This window comes from Vipera berus (assembly GCF_964194415.1).
Source record: "Vipera berus genome assembly, chromosome: 1".
NCBI lineage: Eukaryota > Metazoa > Chordata > Lepidosauria > Squamata > Viperidae > Vipera > Vipera berus.
The window spans coordinates 117096503-117110090 of NC_138202.1; the positions used below are offsets into that span (position 1 = coordinate 117096503).

Sequence of the window (13588 nt, forward strand, 5' to 3'; positions counted from 1 at the left end):
TACATGTATTCTTAGACTCTATCCATTTAACTTAAGTTGATGCTTTTGTGAAATTTTAAGGTATTCATCAAACAGTAATTTTAAAAATCCTTACTTTTCAGGACAGGCATTAACCACATGTAGATGGCAAAATGAGAGCATCAATCACAAAATGGAAATATTTTATTTGGGGTCTTCTGCCTTGGAATTAGTCCCCAAAATGATGTTTGTGGCTTTGAGTTACTTGTAAAAGTAATAAAGGGATACAAATAAATAAGATGATAAATGCACCCAGGAATTGTCATAATCCTTTGTTATCTAGAAGTAAACTGATAAATAGCCCACAGAATTTCTTGTGATAGTATCACCTATTATTCAGGAAGTTATTTAAGCAGGTCTGCTAGCCTTAATACATTAGGCAAAAATTGTGGCCTATTCACTAGGGAGAAATATGTAAAATAGTTCAAATGCCACCAGTGCTGAACATATGTAAAGTGGGTAAGAGAGCAGGTCCCATTTTAACATTCCTGAGTGAGGTTGGAGCCCTGGAATAACCCTCTTTTTCATCCTCTCCACGTTCTCCATAGATCCTGTGCTCTTTCTTCTCACTGTGGATGAAACAGGACTTTGTACTACAGTACAATATCTATTTAGAGGCCATTGAACTAACAACTCTAGGTGGCATATAGTTTAAAAACCTGTATAGAAAACCATAGAGGGGAAAAAAATCATAGCAGCCCAAAGACAAACTACTCCATTCAGTATGAAACAATTTGAAACTTTGTTTTGTCTCTTGTCCCAGAGCAACAGCTGGGGCAAGAGTACAAGAATTACATAATGTACTATAAGCCATAACATGGTTGCCTGTTAGGGCATAGTACGTGAATCCTGAAACTGTACATTATTCAAAAAGCTAGTTCAAGAAGTAATGAATGAAATACATCTTTTATTATACTGCACTATTCCTTTCTTACTAAGCTCCCATAGTTTCTAAAGATGACTGATACTGCTCATCCAACAGCCTGATGATACTACAATTCAATCGAGTCCGACTCATGGCGGTTCTACAGGCCAGCTCTCTCCACATCTTCCAATCTTGCCCTATTTCACAGAGTTTTTCTATGCTCTGGCCGGTGTCAGGTTTGATAAGTGTCCAGCCATCATGTTCTTTCACAGCCTGGGTTCCTTTTACCCTAACTCTTCCAAAAATAATTGCTTTCTCCAATGAATTCCCCCACATGACATGGCCAACTGCATATCTAACTACATATGCAAGACAATACTGAAATATACCTGTAGAGCCAGATGTACTGCATTGGACCATTTTATCCAGATACTACTTAAAAAAATATTTACAAATTAATAGTACAAGCAGCTTTCCATTTCATCTGCACATTTATAAACCTTGCAAAAGAATTAGGAATGGGAAAATAAAGGTTTAGATGAGTTCATCTAAGTTATATTCACATAGTACAGCAGCCACCCCCACACCTTTGGGCTCCAGGGACCAGTTCCATGGAGACTTTTTTCTATGGACCAGAGGGGGTGTGGTTTCAGGTACTGCCTGCATCCTGAGAATCACTTGTTTGCGCAGCCGTTTTTGGCATGCCGTGGACCAGTACCAGTCCACGGATCAGGGGTTGGGGACCCCTGTATCACAGAATCCTGACTGGTCTTTTGGACAATATTTTCCTATGACCTCAAAGAGATTGGAAGGACTTCTTTGTTTCATTTCATAGTCAATGTCCCCAAGAAGTATATAAAGACAATTCAAGGGCCTTGGACACAGGATGTCGGCTGCGCTTGTTCTGTGAGATGTTGTGAGGCGTTCTGTGTGGTTTGATTTTCAGTTACTTTCTTGGGGCTTATTACATTCTATTTCTAATACTGTACACCATGCAGAGCCACATTTGTCAATTAGGTGGTATATAAATTCAATAGATCACATCCAGCTATTCATCTTATTCTCCTTCCTGTAAGAAATTACACAGATCAGTCTAAAGTATTTAATAGATAAACTGCCCAATAAGAAAGCAAAAAAGAAAAACTGGGAGTTGAGGCAGGTTGTGACAAATAACAGAAATCAAACAGTGTTACTGAAGCCCAAGCAAGAGTAGATGTGGGCTTACAAAAAATAATAGAACAGTGTAACTTCTTTGAGGTGGGCTTCATAACTGTTCACCCAGATGCCTGCTGCTTCTTAGATTCATTATATTGCTTCATCCGTTCCTCCAACTCTGGACGGAAATGACGAATTAGACCCTGTGAGAAGAAATCAAGCACAGGAGTTAGTGATTAAATATATCTGTAGCATTCCCCATACTGAGGCCTCCCTACCAAATCATTTCATTTCTAGCCCTCCCTCAAGCAAATTGCATGATTCTTCAGCACATTTAAGTAAAAAGGAAATTACCTGCACAGGCCAAGCAGCCCCATCTCCCAGGGCACAGATAGTGTGACCCTCAATTTGTTTGCTAATCTCCCAGAGTGCATCAATTTCTGCCACTTGTGCGTTGCCTCTCACAAATCGCCACATGACCTTGTTCATCCAGTCAACACCTGTGGGAAGGGAATCAACATTCACAGTGGAATACAAAGCCTCACGAAATTCAGCAAGGCAGCCCAATACTGAACACAGAAGTGGAAATTGATTTTGCTGACCAAGTTACAGGACTTTCTTTGACCTCAGCTTAGCAATTTCCCTCCTCAGGGATTTTCACATATCTGTTTCCGCTGTATTTTAAATAATACTGGCATAAGCAAAATAATGTGAAATTATGGAGGTTTTTTTTTCCAATCCCAACCCTAATTCAGAGAATTGTGGGATAATTTTGCTAATACTTCAAAAGGTTTGAATAATAACACTCACCTTCTCGGCATGGTGTGCACTGACCACAACTTTCGTGCTTGTAAAATTCAATGAGGCGGGCAATGGCTCGAACTATATCTGTCTGGGGAGAAGAGAAGAAAATGAAGACATGCCATATGCAAAACACAGAGAAATAACTCTAGGGAACATTGCTTACCGATTTGTCCATGACAATGAGAGCTGCTGTCCCAAGCCCGGTCTGTGCCTCCACCAAGGCATCAAAGTCCATCAGAACTGTCTCACATACTGACTTGGGGATGAGGGGAGTGGAAGAGCCTCCAGGAATCACAGCGAGTAAGTTATCCCATCCACCTCTAATGCCCCCTGATTAGAAGGCAGAAACACACCATGAGGCCTGGCTCTTTGGATGATTGGATCAGGTCAACATACAAGAGGAACAAAATGAACTAAAAAGATGATGCCACTAATATGAGGCATCTAAATTAAAGTGACAGCTCATTCTTCAGGGCAAGTAAGTTACTCTCACCTGCATGTCGTTCAATTAAATCACGCAATGGTACTGACATCTCTTCTTCCACAGTACAAGGATTATTGACATGGCCCGAGATATTGAAGAGCTTAGTGCCAGAGTTACGCTCCCGTCCAAAGCCAGCAAACCAGGTACCTCCTCGACGGCAGATGGTAGGTGCTACTGCAACTGTTTCCACATTTGCTACTGTAGTAGGGCACCCAAAAACCCCTAGAGAAAGAAAATGGCTTAACATGAACAACATTTCTGAAGGATCTACGATGAAAAGGAGAATGGGCACAAGAATAATCAAAACGGGAGTTCTAGTACTATTAAATGGGATATATGAAAGGGACTTCAAAGTTACTTTAGGTGAAAAAAGTATGTCGAGGAAGTCATTCACAGATAGACAATGAGAGTCTCATGTTGACTTGAGGAAGCGTATTAGAAATACCAACACATACACACACACACACACAAACCCACAACCATTAGTAGAAGGAGCATTTAAAATGCCTCACCTACATCTGCAGGGAAAGGAGGCTTGAGGCGCGGCTTGCCCTGTTTGCCCTCAAGGGATTCAATAAGTGCTGTCTCCTCGCCACAAATGTAGGCACCTGCCCCTCTTGCCACAAAGACGTCGAAGTCATAGTCAGAGCCACAAGCATTCTTGCCCACCAGTCCTGCTTCGTAGGCCTCCTTAATTGCCACCTAATAAAAGTAAGAAAGCATTAATTACTATAGCCAAACCCCAACACTGGTGACCTGGATTCCTGACCATAGAAAAAGGCAATCTGGCAGGCAATATTAAAGCAATCACAAGAGACAGCATCTTACCTGCAAGTTTGATGCTTCATTGTAGAACTCTCCACGTATGTAGATATAGGCAGCTCGAGCCCCCATAGATCTCCCTGCCACTAGGCAGCCCTCTATTAGCTTATGGGGATCGTGACGCATAATCTCCCGATCCTTACAAGTTCCTGGTTCCCCTTCATCCGCATTCACTACCAAGTACTTAGGCCTGAAATACAGAAATAATAATATCCACCGACAAGAAGAAAAGCCTCTCCATCAGTTTGTGCTACAGTTAGCAATGCTACCTAATCTGCTTACTATCTATTAAAAACAGACCGCATAACTAGTCTGTCCAGTTCAGGATCTTCACTTTGTAGTATTCAACTTCAGCATCAAGGGCTTAGGAAACCTGAGCATACAAGTATGCATCTTAAGTATCACTGAGAAAGCTACATTTGTATTTCTGCAGCCACAGTAAATGATAATATTTTAACCATATCACAAAGTAGGCTGAGAAAAGGTGAATTTCACATAAGAGCACGCAAGGAGATATTTAAAGCTGACTTTTCCAAGTACAAATCTCACACTCTATTCACCTAGCCCAGACATGTCAAACTCGCGACGTCACGTGATGTCGTGCAACGTATCAGGATGGTTTTGCCCTTGCCGGCAATGGGGTGGGCACAGTTTCCGCATGACGCATCCGCAGTTTGACACCCCTGACCTAGCCAAACCAACTATCCCACCTTATAGCAGCTCTTCTGGATAAGAAGTCCAGAGATCTGGCTGCTTCACAGAGCCAATCTATCTAGAGAACACAACTTTTTTAAAAAAATAAGAGAAGATGGGCTTAAAACATTTGAAACAGGTATAAATCATTCCTCAAAGCTGAGATGCACAATTTTAAATGTAAAATATTGAAATGGAAACCACAGTCCCAAATTCTAATTAATAATAAATGGCCTTCCAACTCAAAAGTAGAAAGGAAAAACTATGGCTTAGAAAGTTTCTGCACAAGAAGACAGGCAGATCTAGTGTTCGAAACTACAATTTTCATCATTAATACCACACCTGCCATCTGGAGGCTTATTCATAAAGCTCCACTTGAGGCCAGTGGGAAAGCCAGCTCCTCCTCGGCCTCTCAGGCCTGAAATCTTTATCTCATTCAAGATCCAATCAATGCCCTTCAGAAGAATTTCCTTGGTTTTATACCAGTCACCTCGGCTCAAAGCCCCTTTCAACCTAGAGACAAAAAAGAAAGAGTCGTGCATATTAACTCCATTTTGTAAATAAATTTAGAGCTGCTTTCCCCATCTGGGGTTGTTCAGGTATCTCAGAATATGATAGAAGTTTAATATAGTGGTTAAGATACTGGACCAGAAACTGGGAAGATGCAAGTTCTAGTCTTCCTTTTGGCATGAATATGGCATTAATCAGGATTTTGACCCAGTTGATCTCTCTTGGCCAACCCACCCTATATTAAGGGTTCTTAATAGAGAATATATAAAAAAATAGGGGCCAGGAGCATTTTGATTCTATCTTGAGTTATATACCAATAGTACAATATAAATACTGGGATACTGTATGAATCTAACAGATAATAATTATTACACTTCCAAGCCTATTGGCCCTCAAGATACTTTACACTCCAAATTTCCACCACACTAAGAACTGTAGTGCTATTCCACATGAAATAATGTGGGGAAGATGTCACAGAGAAGCATAACACCAGTCCTGATATCACAGTTCATAAATCTTGTTCAAATGACATACTTCATTAAGTCAAAGTATGAGATAAGACATTGTGCAAATGTTAAAAACTAATGTAAAGGACATTGACTGTTTGGAATTAACAAATATATCCTCTTCTTGTAGATGGAATTGAGAGTCCTCATTTCTAACCATAATGATGCCAAAATGACACATGTGTCATAATGTTATAACCCAAGCCTTGTCCTCTGGTATTTGTAGCACAAGTAAAGGACAGAATTTGCATCACACTGCATGTTTCATTGCTTATTCTCTTAGTCCCTGTATGCAGAAGAATAATTTATAGAATAAACAGGCATTAACCTTCACTCTGTTATTCTAAAACAGTGGTAAAAACTAAGAGAAACATAACGAAAATAAGTCTTTCTTTAGCTCTCCATCTCTTTTTCTTAATTCCCTCTAAAAAGGAGCAGAAAGATGTACAGGTGAAACTCGAAAAATTAGAATATCGTGCAAAAGTTCATTTATTTCAGTAATGCAACTTAAAAGGGGAAACTAATATATGAGATAGACTCATTACATGCAAAACAAGATAGTTCAAGCTGTGATTTGTCGTAATTGTGATGATTATGGCGTACAGCTCATGAAAACTCCAAATCCACAATCTCAGTAAATTAGAATATTACATGCAATCAATAAAACAAGGAGTGTACATAGAACAATATCGGACCTCTGAAAAGTATAAGCATGCATATGTACTCAGTACTTGGTTTGGGCCCCTTTTGCAGCAATTACTGCCTCAATGCGGCGTGGCATGGAAGCTATCAGACTGTGGCACTGCTGAGGTGTTATAGAAGACCAGGATGCTTCAATAGCGGCCTTCAGCTCTTCTGCATTGTTCGGTCTCATGTCTCTCATCTTTCTCTTGGCAATGCCCCATAGATTCTCGATGAGGTTCAGGTCAGGCGAGTTTGCTGGCCAATCAAGCACAGTAATCCCACGGTCATTGAACCAGGTTTTGGTGCTTTTGGCAGTGTGGGCAGGTGCCAAGTCCTGCTGGAAAATGAAGTCAGCATCCCCATAAAGCTCATCTGCGGAAGGAAGCATGAAGTGCTCCAAAATCTCCTGGTACACGGCTGCGTTGACCCTGGACTTAATGAAGCACAGTGAACCAACACCAGCAGATGACATGGCTCCCCAAATCAACACAGACTGTGGAAACTTCACACTGGACTTCAAGCATCTTGCAGTGTGTGCCTCTCCATTCTTCCTCCAGACTCTGGGTCCTTGGTTTCCAAATGAGATGCAAAAATTGCTCTCATCAGAAAAGAGGACTTTGGACCACTGAGCAACAGAGCAGGTCTGTTTTTCTTTAGCCCAGGTAAGACGCTTCTGATGTTGTTTGTTGTTCAGGAGCGGCTTGACAGGAGGAATACGACATTTGAAGCCCATGTCCAGGATCCGTCTGTGTGTGGTGGCTCTTGATGCACTGACTCCAGCCTCGGTCCACTCCTCGTGAAAGTCCCCAACACTTTTGAATGGCCTTTTCCTGACAATCCTCTCCAGGCTGCAGTCATCCCTGCTGCTTGTGCACCTTTTTCTTCCACATAACTTTCTATTAATGTGCTTTGATAAAGCACTTTGGGAACATCCAACTTCTTTTGCAATTACCTTTTGAGGCTTTCCCTCCTTATGGAGGGTGTCAATGATGGTTTTCTGCACAACTGTCAGGTCAGCAGTCTTCCCCATGATTGTGATTCCTACTGAACCAGACTGAGAGACCATTTAAAGGCTCAGGAACCCTTTGCAGGTGTTATGGCTTAATTAGCTGATTAGAGTGGGACACTTTGAGCCTAGAATATTGCACCTTTTCACAATATTCTAATTTTCTGAGATTGTGGATTTGGGCTTTTCATGAGCTGTAAGCCATAATCATCACAATTATGACAAATCACGATTTGAACTATCTTGCTTTGCATTTAATGAGTCTATCTCATATATTAGTTTCCCCTTTTAAGTTGCATTACTGAAATAAATGAACTTTTGCATGATATTCTAATTTTTCGAGTTTCACCTGTAGGATTGAGTAAGGCCTCCAACTCTATCCATGGTCATATTGACCCCAAGCAGATCACTGTGGATTTTTCTTCCCTATTTTCTATTGTATGCAAAGTAGTAGAAGCTAGGACATGGCAATATCCTGGCATCTTCTTCTTTTATAATAGCCAGAAAACCTCAAAAGTAGTAGCTGCACAAATAAATGCATAATTGTGCAGCATCAAAATACCAGAGAAATTTAGTTGCCAAGAAAGCAATTTTGCAATCAGTGAATGCATACAATTGTATTTAAGTAAACCACAGCTGTTAGATAAGTAGAAAAATATTTTTGGCAGCCTATAAGTCATTCACTAGTTAAATGTTTAATCCTCCATTTTCTTTATAACTTATTTTTTTCTCCACTAGCTAAAAAAGGCTTGGGAACTGTATATTTTCCTGTCAGTAAGCAAAATACATTCTGCATTTTTGTTTCTCACCTCCAATCATGACGTCCATAAAGATTAGTAAAAATGCGATCCTCATCTTTGAGGGGACCAAACTGAGTTTTCTTTGGGGGTGCCTGTCAAACAAAAAGATATAGCTTTAACTTTGAAGAAAGCTATACTAAAAAAAAGTACAAAGGCAAAACAAAAAGGGCAAATAAATCTTCCAAAAGCTAAGCACAGAAACTGAGCCATCATCATAATAAGCAAGTAAAAAACACTAACACTCTCCCCAGAGAATGTATATTCTAAAATACATGTTCATGCTAAAAATAGAAATAATTAAAAGGCTTTTTGGAGGAACTGAGGTCCAAAAAGTAGGACTTTGGAGATCTCCATCATCCATCCTCCCTTTCTTTATTCCTCTCAGGGTTAGGCAACCTTGGCTCTTTTATGACTCTTTTATGCTGGCTCAGGAATTCTGGGACTTGAAGTCCACGAGTCATAAAACAGCCAAGGTTGCCTATCCCTGCTCTAGTTCAACTGCAACACAATACTGAACATAACACAGTCCTGTGGCACACCACACAATTATTAATTGCATATAATATTTTTAAAAGTGTAAGACACGATTCGAGGGGAAATTAAATAATTTAATATTTGCATTGTACAATGGGTTACACAGAATAGGCGTAGTAGAAAAACATAACATAACGCAAGAATCTCGTGGCACACTAGAAACAAGCCCGTGGCACGTCTATGCGCCGCAGCAGGGTAGCTGAGAACCATTGCTGTAGTTGCATAAGTCCCCATCCCTTCTTCCCTTTCCCTTGTTCAGGGATCTTCAAACTTGGCCCTTTTATGACTTGTGGACTTCAACTCCCAGAATTCCTCAGCCAGCTTTGCTGGCTGAGGAATTCTGGGAGTTGAAGTCCACAAGTCATAAAAGGGCCAAGTTTGAAGACCCCTGCCCTTGTTGAAAAAAAGAAAAAAAAAGAATGGCAAGTAGAAATCACCGATTCCGGAGCGGCGGCGGCGGAAAAAAAGCGAGCCTGGGTGCAGATCGGACGGAGGCGCAAGGGCTGAGCCCCCAACATAGCGGAGAGCGAAGAGGGAGGGGGAAGGTCTCCCCAGCTGCAGCTTCTACCCTCGTCACCTTCACCTGTCCGGCGCAATAATAATACGTCACGATGTTTCTCTTCGCTCTTCCCGGAACACCAAAAGACTGAGCAACTTCCTTTGGCGTGTGGGCTAATGGGTATTGTAGTTTAGAATCCACAAAAAAAGTGCGCGCCATTTCCGACTCGTGTTCTGTGCTGAATAAATGACAAACCGCAACGAAGGTCTACCCTTTTCTGGAGCAAGAGATTGTGGGTGTAGGATAAAGCAGTAGATGTGCGTCCCATAGTGATTGATAAAATATATTTATAAGGGTAAACATTTATCTTTGATTTGTTTGCAATATATATGACAATATTTAGGATGCTTTAAAAAAAATTATCGACTATTCCAAAATCTATTTTCAATAAGAAATGAGATTTCACATATATTAACTATTAATATCCTATGTGCGTAAGGCAGAAGTTTGTAATTAAAAGATTGCAATAAATACGTTTATAGCAAAAAGTTTATAAGTTTATAGCAAAATCAAACATCTTTTATTAGGTACTGGACACCTTTTCCATCTAGTCTTGGATACTGCAGTCAATTCTGCACAACCATCTGCAGCCTTTTGGCTTTTCGAATGCAACTCATAGTGAAGCTGGGATCATACAGTTAACTCACTTCTCTTATCAGGTTAGGTCAAAGATTTTACACATTTTAGTATTCCATCTATGAAGACTGCTGTACACATTTTGATAGCCTATTTGTGAAATTGCCACACAGTTATGTAAAATAATCATGGCAAGCATAAGAACCCTAGAGAATATTTATTATCTATTGGTTTTGCCAGTTTGTCATATGTGAAGTTAGCTGGGCAGTAGTCAACCAGGTACTTTAATAAAGTTAATAAGATGAGTACGACTAAAGTAAACAGATACAGCAATTTGTTATTTATTCAATTTAAAAATAAAACTATTTTCCCATCATTTTAATAACCATAGGCTGTTTAGTGCTTCAAATATGTATTTTATGTAACTAGTCATTTGGCTATACAATGGCTATAAATCCAACAGATTTATATATATATATATATATATATATATATATATATATATATATATATATAGTATATAAATACGTATCTGCATGTTGTTAGATGTCACCAATTTTAATCAATATTATTTATAATTTTGTGGACTTACCATTCTACATCTTCCTATGTTCTAAAATTATATAATAGTACTTTTTCCACAAAAATGTCCTCTATTGACTTGCTTTATTTACTTATTTTAGTTAGTAGGAATTTATCTTGCTCTTCAGCCAAACATATTCTCAGAATAAGTATAATTATTTTTTTAAAAATGCTCATAGGCTTGCAGTCTGCAAGATCATGACATGGCATTACATGAAAAGGAAACAATTTCATTTTAAAGTTAAATAATATATAGTTCAGAAGCTGTTTTCTGTAATAGTTTCTTCTTAAATATGAAGTGTTCTGATTATGCTTCTGTCTGTATCTGCTATACGAAGGACCACAGATTCTGGATCCCTCCATTTCCATTAGCTCCACTGGGGCTTGCCTTTGTCAGTTTACCTCATTTTCAGAAAGCTGCTAATCTGTTCTGCCAGGAAGAGGATTACATCACTGATCTTTCTGATCCTGTTGATTCTTAATCTGAGAAGGATGATCCCATTATATTGGAGTGTACTCCAGGATTGTAGTTGCATGAAAGTGCTCCAAAATTCTAAAGAGGGATCATCAATCATACATAGATTTTGGAACATAATTTTCCAATCCTTGTTTAAAGATAGGCCAGCTCAGCCATTAGGCAGTGAGGTACCTACCTCAAACAAAAGATGCAGGAAAGCATTACAGCAGTATCTCCAACTGCACTTGATCCTCCTAACCCTAGCTTCTCTGTTATATGTGCATTCCCATTTTTCAGAGCTAGTACTTGCTTGCATGTTGCTAGTCCGGGGAGCAAGAAACTAGAGGCTTGCATTACCGATATCTCAGGCAGTATGGCTGAACAAAACACCAATAAAACACCTAACCAAGTAAGCAAAAATAAAAATTTTAATCAATGAATGTGAGGTATGACCATATATGACATACATTGGTGCATAGAGGAATAAGGAAATGGAAAGGTACTGAATGACAAAATGGCAGGTGGGGCTTATGCCATCAAACTAGTACGCCCTTCTTGAGTAGAGTGAAGGATACAATTCTTCTGCCAGTGTTGAAGTTAAGCTATCTGTATATATGTAGCAGAGGGACACCTTTTTGTCCACTGCCTCACACAGCAAAACGTCTTGAGCTCCTAGTAATAATAGCTTGTGATTGTGATACAAGGAACAATCTGTTGCTCACAGAAACATCAGAAATGCATATGAACAACTACAATCATTGTAACACTTAAAACAAAAATCAGTTTCTTGATGAACAAGCATGTCCATGATTTTCAGTGCAGTCATGCAGAAGTCTCTCCCCATTTATATGTTCAAAAGATAGGAATATTATCATTTAAGAGTTGTATGTGGTCCTTAACCCATATAGCGGTCCTGAGTCTAGCATCACCCTACTGAAATTCATTTACAACCCATCAATTTATGGCAGAATTGATTCCCCCCCCCAAAAAAGGGCTAACATTTATTTGAGGTTTGTTCTCCGAGCTTGTGGGTTGATTTCCGAATGTTTCGTTAACAGGCTAGGTAACATCTTCAGCAGCGTTTAGGGGATGTCTCTGTCAGTGCTCTTCTGTTTATCAGGGCTTCAGGTGTGGGTGTGTCAAGTAAAGGTTTTGTGATGGGTCAGGTATGGGTCGTCAGGTCAGGGTCATTTGGAGGTGAACTGCTGAGAGGGGGAGGGCTTGCGTGACTTGGTTGAGGATTGGTGCTGTCTCTGGTTGGCTGTGTGGTTGATTTAGATTCTGAGGGGTTTGTAGGCTGGTTGTGGGTCAATCTGTCTGTCGATGGAATTGTGGAGTGCCAGTGCCACCCTCATCTTACACTGGAGCTACAGATATTCGCTACTATTGTATAACATTTATTTCTCCAGGACTGACTTACTTTGCTGTACAATTACCAACACAGAAAGATAAACAAGAGGCAAGAATAATCCGCTTTGTCCCCCTGAGAAGACATCATCATCTGTTATGCTTGTATCCTTAGAGACTGTTTCTTAAAAAAAGGCTCCCTTGTAAAAGAAAACATTTTAGAGGGAACAATCAAAAGCATATTTTCATCTATTACAAATCAAAGAATGGGTCTCCTCCTTTAAAATTACTTATTAAATTTATATGCCACTTATATCACCCTCTAAAGTTAATTCTTGGTGTCTTATAATACAATAAAAACCTAAACATAAAAACAATTTAAAATTACAAGACTTAACTAATTACAAGACTTAACTAATGCCTCCTTAAGTAACACCAGCTGCCTGCAATCAGTGCAGGTTCGCATCCCACCAGGCTCAAGGTTGACTCAGCCTTCCATCCTTCCAGGTAGGTAAAATGAGGACCCAGATTGTTGGGGGCAATTAAGCAGACTTTGTAATAATGCCGCTGGTGTGTGTGTGTGAAAGCCCTAATAAGCAGGCATATACATAGAATGAAGGCTACTGCTAAGCTTGTAAGCCGCCCTGAGTCTTCGGAGAAGGGCGGGATATAAATGGAATTAAAATAAAAAAAATAAAATAAATAAATAAAACATGGGGCTGAAGTGGTGTCTTCTCTGGCACTGCACCAACCACCTCCAGCCTAGAGCATCCCCAAGCCAACTAGCAGAACCAAGGCCAGAAGGATGGGTGTGTGTGAATCTCATCTCCAGTGGCAAGATGTTCCAAAGGCAGGACCACACCAGAAAAGGCTCTTCTCCTAGACCTTGGAGTCTAGGAGTCCTTGGCTGATGGAGTCTGCAGTAGGTCCCCTTCTGCTCAAACAGATGTGGGCAACTATGGCAACTTTACAACCTGTGCACTTTGACTCCCATGGTTGGCTCAGGAATTCTGGGAGTTGAAGTCCACAGTTGTAAAGTTGCCATAGTTACCCACCCCTATGCTAGAATGAGTAGGGATGCACAATCCCATTGGGGCAAAATAGTTCTTCAAATATCCTGGCTTATTAAATGAACTTTCTGGGTACAAGTCTCCTATGAGCAACTTTTTTTTCTTTCCAAAGATAT

General features: G+C 39.9%; 1 protein-coding gene and 1 long non-coding RNA gene across 4 annotated transcripts; one reads left to right on the top strand and one right to left on the bottom strand.

Annotated features, from left to right (window-relative positions):
* Window positions 1-1971: 1971 nt before the first annotated feature.
* NDUFV1 (NADH:ubiquinone oxidoreductase core subunit V1) lies at window positions 1972-9492 on the bottom strand. Its single transcript, XM_081328783.1, has 10 exons — window positions 9319-9492; window positions 8357-8439; window positions 5184-5354; window positions 4155-4338; window positions 3839-4028; window positions 3336-3548; window positions 3006-3172; window positions 2849-2930; window positions 2393-2538; window positions 1972-2241 (listed from the first exon to the last, which is right to left on the bottom strand). The coding sequence occupies exons 1-10, from the start codon at window positions 9397-9399 to the stop codon at window positions 2158-2160; spliced, it is 1401 nt and encodes a 466-aa protein (XP_081184909.1). The 5' UTR covers window positions 9400-9492; the 3' UTR covers window positions 1972-2157.
* LOC308668735 lies at window positions 9493-12882 on the top strand. 3 transcript variants are annotated; one of them, XR_014026577.1, is made up of 5 exons: window positions 9493-9735; window positions 9968-10099; window positions 11353-11464; window positions 12465-12567; window positions 12811-12882. It is a non-coding gene; the product is annotated as an uncharacterized lncRNA (long non-coding RNA). The 3 variants fall into 3 exon arrangements; XR_014026578.1 differs by having other exon boundaries at window positions 9493-9697; XR_014026579.1 differs by having other exon boundaries at window positions 12833-12878.
* Window positions 12883-13588: the final 706 nt, after the last annotated feature.